This window comes from Bombina bombina, chromosome 12 (assembly GCF_027579735.1).
Source record: "Bombina bombina isolate aBomBom1 chromosome 12, aBomBom1.pri, whole genome shotgun sequence".
NCBI lineage: Eukaryota > Metazoa > Chordata > Amphibia > Anura > Bombinatoridae > Bombina > Bombina bombina.
In genome coordinates, this window is record NC_069510.1 from 104,447,991 (window position 1) to 104,456,058 (window position 8,068).

General features: G+C 40.1%; 1 protein-coding gene across 1 annotated transcript in view; it reads right to left on the minus strand.

Annotated features, from left to right (window-relative positions):
- The window catches only part of FOXP3 (forkhead box P3), a 58,644-nt gene extending 57,299 nt beyond the window's left edge, over window positions 1–1,345 (minus strand). The window contains exons 1-2 of the mRNA XM_053695472.1: window positions 1,117–1,345; window positions 792–918 (exon numbers count right to left, since the gene is read on the minus strand). Coding sequence (XP_053551447.1) covers window positions 792–918; window positions 1,117–1,345 — 356 coding nt within the window. The remainder of the gene's footprint in view (window positions 1–791; window positions 919–1,116) is intronic.
- Window positions 1,346–8,068: the final 6,723 nt, after the last annotated feature.

Genomic DNA, 8,068 nt, shown 5'->3' on the forward strand with positions numbered 1-8,068 from the left:
GCTTTGAATTCCAACTTGTAACCCTGGGAAACAATGTCCACAGCCCAGGGGTCTGGAACGTCTCGTATCCAGACCTGAGAGAACTGAGACAGCCTGCCCCCTACTTGATCCAAGCCTGGATCGGGGGCAAACCCTTCATGCTGACTTAGAGCCAGCCACTGGTTTCTTAGACTGCTTTCCCTTGCTCCAAGACTGATTTGGTTTCCAGGAAGGCTTGTTATGGTCCTGTTTCGACGAGGAAGAGGATGGTTTTCCTTTAAAGTTTCGAAAGGAACGAAAATTACTCTGACGTCCCTTGGGTCTGGCCTTCTTATCTTGAGGCAGAAAAGACCCCTTCCCACCTGTAATATCAGAAATTATTTCAGCCAACCAAGGTCCAAAGAAGGTCTTCTAATTGTAAGGAAGCGCCAGCAGCTTGACCTTTGAAGAAACATCGGCTGACCAAGACTTCAGCCATAATGCCCTTCTGGCTAAGACTGTGAAACTAGAAGCCTTAAGCTCCCAGTCTGAGGATCTTTAGAACAGCATCCGCTATAAAGGAATTGGCCAGCTTAAGAGCCTTAATCCTATCCTGAATCTCGTCTAAAGGAGTCTCTTCCTGTAGAGAGTCAGACAATGCGTCAAACCAATAAGATTCTGCACTAGTTACATACCACAGGTTGCCATTGCAGGCCTAAATGAACAGAATCTTTTTCAAGTAGGCCTCCATCTTTTTGTCCATTGGATCAATAGGAATAGTGGTTCTCTTAGCCAGAGTAGAAATGGCCCCTTCAACCTTGGGAACAGTATACCAAGGATCCTTGATAGAAGTCTCCACCGGAAATAGCCTCTTAAAAACAGGAGACGGAGTAAAAGCCACTCCTGGCTTCTCCCATTCCTGGGTTATGATCTCCTTAGCACAGTCTGGCACAGGAAAGACTTCCAAAGAGGAAGGGGCATCAAAAAAACTATTAAGTTTACTAGATTTCGTAGGAGTGACTACGACTGGAGTATCGGAGTCATCCAAGGTAGCTAAAACCTCCTTTAACAGTACTCGAAGGTGTTCAAGCTTGAATCTGAAGGAAACTCCTTCATTGTCAGAAAAAGTAATTATACTGTCTGAATCTGAAATCTCACCTTCAGAATGAGACTCATCCTCAGATCTATGAGGAACCTGTGAATCAGAACTTGGAACAAATACCTTACTATCTGAATTCTTAAATTTCCTCTTACGCTTTCCCTGAATCCTGGAAAATTCGGCTAAAGCTGCAGATACCACAGAGGATACCTGTGCAGCAATCTCTGCCTTTAAAAACACTCCACTAGGAGTTAGAGAGGAACCACAGGAAACAGTGTGAGATGCCATGCTTCCTCCATGCACGAAAGACAAAGAGAATGACTAGGGGTTGTGGGTAAGGGAGTGATACATAACAGTTTTACTGTGGTGCTCTTTGCCTCCTCCTGCTGGCCAGGAGTGATATTCCCAACCGTAATTAAGATGAACCCGTGGACTCACCATATCTTAGGAAGAAAACTGTATTTTGTTTCCGAATCATGAATGAAATATTTGCAGTTTCCTGTCCCTTAGAGCAATGCATACATATCATTGTTACATGTTTAGGCCCATGGATGCATTGCACTAGTGTGTGGTTAGTAGATGTGTGTCACTGGTGGGTGATATGCTGAGTGTTGCATCCATGAGTTGAGACTAGGGCCTCTATTTATCAAGCTCTCTACTTACCTGCATTCGACGACCCCAATACGCTTGCCTAAGATCGCCTAACATCGCCGCCGCTGACCTGAATACGTTCATCAAATTTATCAAGAAAGCTGTCAAAAAGCCACGCACCAAGTACGGTGCGATGAGCAGTGGACTGTTGTTAACTAACAGTCAGTGATCTCGCTGCTCTTCGGCTTATTCGCAGCTTTCTTGCTATACTGTCACTAAGCACCCACACTATACTATACTGTTTACCCCCTAAACCGCCCCTCCCAGAGCCCCCCGCAACTAAATAAAGTTATTAACCCCTAAACCGCCGCTCCCGGACCCTGCCGCAACTCTAATAAATATATTAACCCCTAAACCGCCAACTACATTATACCTATTAACCCCTAATCTGCCGCCCCCTATACCGCCGCAACCTACATAAAGTTATTAACCCCTAGCCTGCCGATCCCGGACCCCGCCGCAACTAAATAAATTGTTTAACTCCTAAACCGCCGCTCCCGGAGCCCACCGCCACCTACATTATATTTATTAACCCCTAATCTGCCCCCCCTACACCGCCGCCACTATAATAAAGTTATTAACCCCTAAACCTAACCCTAACCCTAACACCCACTAACTTAAATATAATTTAAATAAATCTAAATAAAATAACTATAATTAAATAAATTCTTCCTATTTAAAACTAAATACCTATTCAATAAACCTTAAGATAGCTACAATATAACTAATAGTTACATTGTAGCTATCTTGGGTTTATTTTAATTTTACAGGCAAGTTTGTATTTATTTTAACTAGGTACAATAGTTATTAAATAGTTATTAACTATTTAATAACTACCTAGCTAAAATAAATCCTAACCTAAGTTACAATTACACCTAACACTACACTATCATTAGATAAATTAAATTAATTAACTACAATTACCTACAATTAAATACAATTAAATAAAATAAACTAAAGTACAAAAAATAACAAACACTAAATTACAGAAAATAAAAAAAATTACAAGAATTTTAAACTAATTACACCTAATCTAAGCCCCCTAATAAAATAAAAAAGCCCCCCAAAATAATAAAATTCCCTACCCTACACTAAATTACAAATAGCCCTTAAAAGGGCTTTTTGCGGGGCATTGCCCCAAAGTAATCAGCTCTTTTACCTGTAAAAAAAGAAATACAACCCCCCCAACATTAAAACCCACCTCCCACACACCCAACCCTACTCTAAAACCCACCCAATCCCCCCTTAAAGGGCCACTGTAAGTAAATATTTTCTATGCCTGTTACTAACTAACTACCCCAAATACGCTTTTTATCAATAGCATTTCATTAACATATCTCTACCGTATATCAGAAATCTTGTCTGCAAATTTAATTGTTTTCCAAACCCACTCTGTGGGTATCCTTTGCTCTGTACCAATCCGTTTACAATACCTAGGTTTCAAAATGGCGCTTTAAACACAAAGTTATTGGTTTAAGTATTTTTAACATGCAGTGCTGAAAATAGTGGGCAGGATAACGTGACATCATCGGCGAATAAAAGATATAACTTTTAGAACGTTATGAAACTTCGTTTTGGAGAAAATATAGGTCAGTAGGTTTTAATTAATGTTTATTAACTTTAATATGTTAGTTGTTTAGCTTAAAAATTATAACAGAAAGTAATCCTTTAATAAAATCTAACACTACTCCCTTGAAGATCACCCTACCTTGAGCCGTTTTCACCCAGCCGGGCACAAGTGGACCTCCAGAGGGGCAGAAGTCTTCATCCGATCCAGGCAGAAGAGGACCCCCAGACGGGCAGAAGGCTTCATAGGATTCTATCAGCCAATCGGAATTAAGGTAGGAAAAATCCTATTGGCTGATGCAATCAGCCAATAGGATTGAAGTTCAATCCTATTGGCTGATCCAATCAGCCAATAGGATTGATCTCGCATTCTATTGGCTGTTACAATCAGCCAATAGAATGCGAGCTTAATCCTATTGGCTGATTGCATCAGCCAATAGGATTTTTCCTACCTTAATTCCGATTGGCTGATAGAATCAGCCAATCAGAATTCATGGGACGCCATCTTGGATGACGTCATTTAACTGAACCTTCATTCTTCGTTAGGACGTCAATGGAAGAGGATACTCCGTGTCGGATGGATTGAAGATGGACCCGCTCCGCTCCGGATGGATGAGGATAGAAGATGCCGTCTGGATGAAGCCTTCTGCCTGTCTGGAGGTCCTCTTCTGCCCGGATCGGATGAAGACTTCTGCCCCTCTGGAGGTCCACTTGTGCCCGGCTGGGTTAGACGGCTCAAGGTAGGGTGATCTTCAGGGGGAAGTGTTAGGTTTTTTAAGGGGGTTTGGGTGGGTTTTAGAGTAGGGTTGGGTGTGTGGGTGGTGGGTTTTAATGTTGGGGGGGTTGTATTTCTTTTTTTACAGGTAAAAGAGCTGATTACTTTGGGGCAATGCCCCGCAAAAGGTCCTTTTAAGGGCTATTTGTAATTTAGTATAGGGTAGGGAATTTTATAATTTTGGGGGGCTTTTTTATTTTATTAGGGGGCTTAGATTAGGTGTAATTAGTTTAAAATTCTTGTAATTATTTTTTTTATTTTCTGTAATTTAGTGTTTTTTTTTTGTACTTTATTTTATTTTATTTAATTGTATTTAATTGTAGGTAATTGTAGTTAATTTAATTTATTTAATTGTAGTATTAGGTGTAATTTTAACTTAGGTTAGATTTATTTTACAGGTACTTTTGTATTTATTTTAACTAGGTAGTTATTAAATAGTTAATAACTATTTAATAACTATTGTACCTAGTTAAAATAAATAAAAAGTTGCCAGTAAAATAAAAAAAAAAAACCTAAAATAGCTATAATGTAATTATTAATTATATTGTAGCTATTTTAGGGTTTATTTTATAGGTAAGTATTTAGTTTTAAATATGAATAATTTAGTTAATAATAGTAAATTTATTTATATTAATTTAAATAATATTTAAGTTGGGGGGGTGTTAGGGTTAGGGTTAGACTTAGGTTTAGGGGTTAATAAAATTAATATAGTGGCGGCGGTGTGGGTGGGCAGATTAGGGGTTAATAAATATAATGTAGGTGGCGGCGGGATCCAGGAGCAGTGATTTAGGGGTTAATAACTTTATTTAGTTGCAGCGGGGTCTGGAAGCGGCGGTTTAGGGGTTAATACGTTTATTAAAGTGGTGGTGGGCTCCGGGAGTGGCGGTTTAGGGGTTAATAAGTATAAAGTAGGTGGCGGCAGTGTAGGGGGGGCAGATTAGGGGTGTTTAGACTCGGGGTACATGTTAGGGTTTTAGGTGTAGACATTTCCCATAGGAATCAATGGGATATCGGGCAGCAGCGAACATGAGCTTTCGCTGCTGTCAGACTCCCATTGATTCAATCCGCCTCCAGGGCGGCGGATTGAAAACCAGGTACGCTGGGCCGGAAAAGTGGCGAGCGTACCTGGTAGGATCTTGATAACTTCCAAAAGTAGTCAGATTGTGCCGAACTTGCGTTCGGAACATCTGGAGTGACGTAACCATCGATCTGTGTTGGACTGAGTCCGGCGGATCGTATGTTACGTCACTAAATTCTACTTTTGCCGGTCTCTAGCCTTTTATAACTACGGCGAATAAGGCTCGCCACAAATACGCTGCGTAATTCCAGCGTATTTGCAGTTGACAGCTTGATAAATAGAGGCCTATGGGTTAGATTTATCAAACAGCGGATGCTGCAATCTACCCCCGAAGTTTCAGGTCCAAAGGTAAACTTTGATGAATTAAATCCCGTTTTTTAAAAATACTATTAAAAACAGGGGCACTTTCATTCATCAAAGTTTAGAAAGCAGCCATTTTGTTTAAAAACTTACCTTTCTTCTGTTCACTTCAAGTTAAGAAGCAGCAGTCGTAAGACCATTGCTCCTTAACTCATCCTCCACCTCTGAGGTGGTGGCTAGCAATCATCCTGATTAGATACGATTGGGATGATTGACACACCTGCTAGCAACCGCGAATGTGCAGGGGGAGGCATTGCACAAGCATTTCACCAGAAATGCTTGTGCAATGTTAAATGCCAAGAGCATATGCTGTCGGCATTTAGCAATATCGAGCGGACTTGATCCGTCTGACATTTGATAAATCTACCCCTAGGTGCACTGTGCTGGAAAATGAGGAGTGGATACTGGATGTGTTATATTGGGGAATATAGTAAATAGCACAATCTTACACATTTTAAGTACATAAAAAAGACAGTCAATGACTAAAAATACGTTTACATATTTTAAAGGGTTAAAAATATATTTTTGAATCTACCCCCAAATAAGTAATGTGTTTTGACAGCAGCAAGGGACTCTGGGTAGCTAATTGCAAATATTTAGAGTGCATAACTTATTTGACTCGCTGCCACTACATCACACACCCAGGTGCACAGATGCTGCTGCACATAAAGCTGGGAGTTATCTAGCTATAACCGTACACCAACCATCAAAAGGATTCTCAATAAGATGCATTGGAAGAGCTGGGATTTCTGCTGTTAACTTGCCTGAGGCCATTCTTGATTTTCCTGCATACTAATCAGAAGCCTTAGTATTTATTTCCATTGAGTTCTCCCAAGACATTTCATAAACTCATCTAAGCCTAGAAATGTCAGGAAAACTGCATACGAGAAGGTGGTTACGTGCTGAAATGAAATGTTGTGTCCGGTGTAAAGATAAAGGCTGTAACACCTGCGTGTGTTTTTGGGCAATTAATATGAGGAACGATGAGAGGTGGGTGTGAATATCAACTAGATGATTTGGAGGAACCAATTTGATGTACAGAGTTTAAGCAGAGATGGATGGATTAACAGAATGATATAATCCCATTGTAACTCTGTTTATATTTACCATACAATTGGGTTTCTAAAGTGAATTAGTGTTAATGCTGTTAGTTTTAATTAATGAATGTCTTCCTTTTTTATAATTACCAGAACTTAGTGTGTGACACAAAGTCATATGATAAACATGTTTTCAGCTCCCTAAGTGTGATGCGGGAATCCAGACGTGGACCCGTTGCTCAGTGTGTCTAGAGGGATATGGCTGCACCTCACTGACGAGGCCCACAATAGGCCGAAACGTACGTCTGGGGTTTTGCTGTTTCTCTCGTTCAGAGAGGGATTGCCTGGTATTTCGGTGCTGGACTGTACTGTGAAGTCAGGATCAGACTGATATGCTACAGGAAAGTTCTTCTCTGTGAAAGGCACATATTGAGCAAAAAGAGGCTGCTTCTAGGGTGGTAACTAGCCATAGAACAAGCTATTATGCTATTGTTCGTTCCCAGGTTGAGCGCTTCTCTCTTTTTATTTATGCAAATTATGACACTTAGGGAAGTCTCCCTAAGTGTGATGCGGGAATCCAGACGTGGACCCGTTGCTCAGTGTGCCTAGAGGGATATGGCTGCACCTCACTGACGAGGCCCACAATAGGCCGAAACATACGTCTGGGGTTTTGCTGTTTCTCTCGTTCAGAGAGGGATTGCCTGGTATTTCGGGGCTGGACTGCACTGTTAAGTCAGGATCAGACTGGTATGCTTCAGGAAAGTTCTTCTCTGTGAAAGGCACATATTGAGCAAAAAGAGGCTGCTTCTAGGGTGGTAACTAGCCATAGAACAAGCTATTATGCTATTGTTCGTTCCCAGGTTGAGCGCTTCTCTCTTTTTATTTATGTTTTCAGCCATGCAGTCATATGTAAAATTTAGCATGACTTACACAATTATATGATAAACTAAGCACAAGTCGCACAATTGTATGATAAACAGTACAAGGCGCACAATTGTATGATAAAGTTAGCACAAGTCACACTATTGTATGATAAACTTAGCACAAGTTACACAATTGTATGATAAACCTAGTGTGACACACAATTGTATGATAAATTTAGCACAAGTTACACAATTATATGATAAATTTAGCACAAGTCACACAATTGTATGATAAACTTAGCACAAGTCACACAAGCGTATGATAAACTTAGCCCAAGTCACACAATTGTATGATAAACTTAGCACAAGTCACACAAGCGTATGATAAACTTAGCACAAGTCACACAATTGTATGATAAACTTAGCACAAGTCACACAAGCGTATGATAAACTTAGCACAAGTCACACAATTGTATGATAAACTTAGCACAAGTCACACAATTGTATGATAAACTTAGCACAAAGCACAGAATTGTATGATAAACTTAGCACAAAGCACAGAATTGTATGATAAACTTAGCACAAAACACAGAATTGTATGATAAACTTAGCACAAGTCACACAATTGTATGATAAACTTAGCACAAAGCACAGAATTGTATGATAAACTTAGCACAAAAC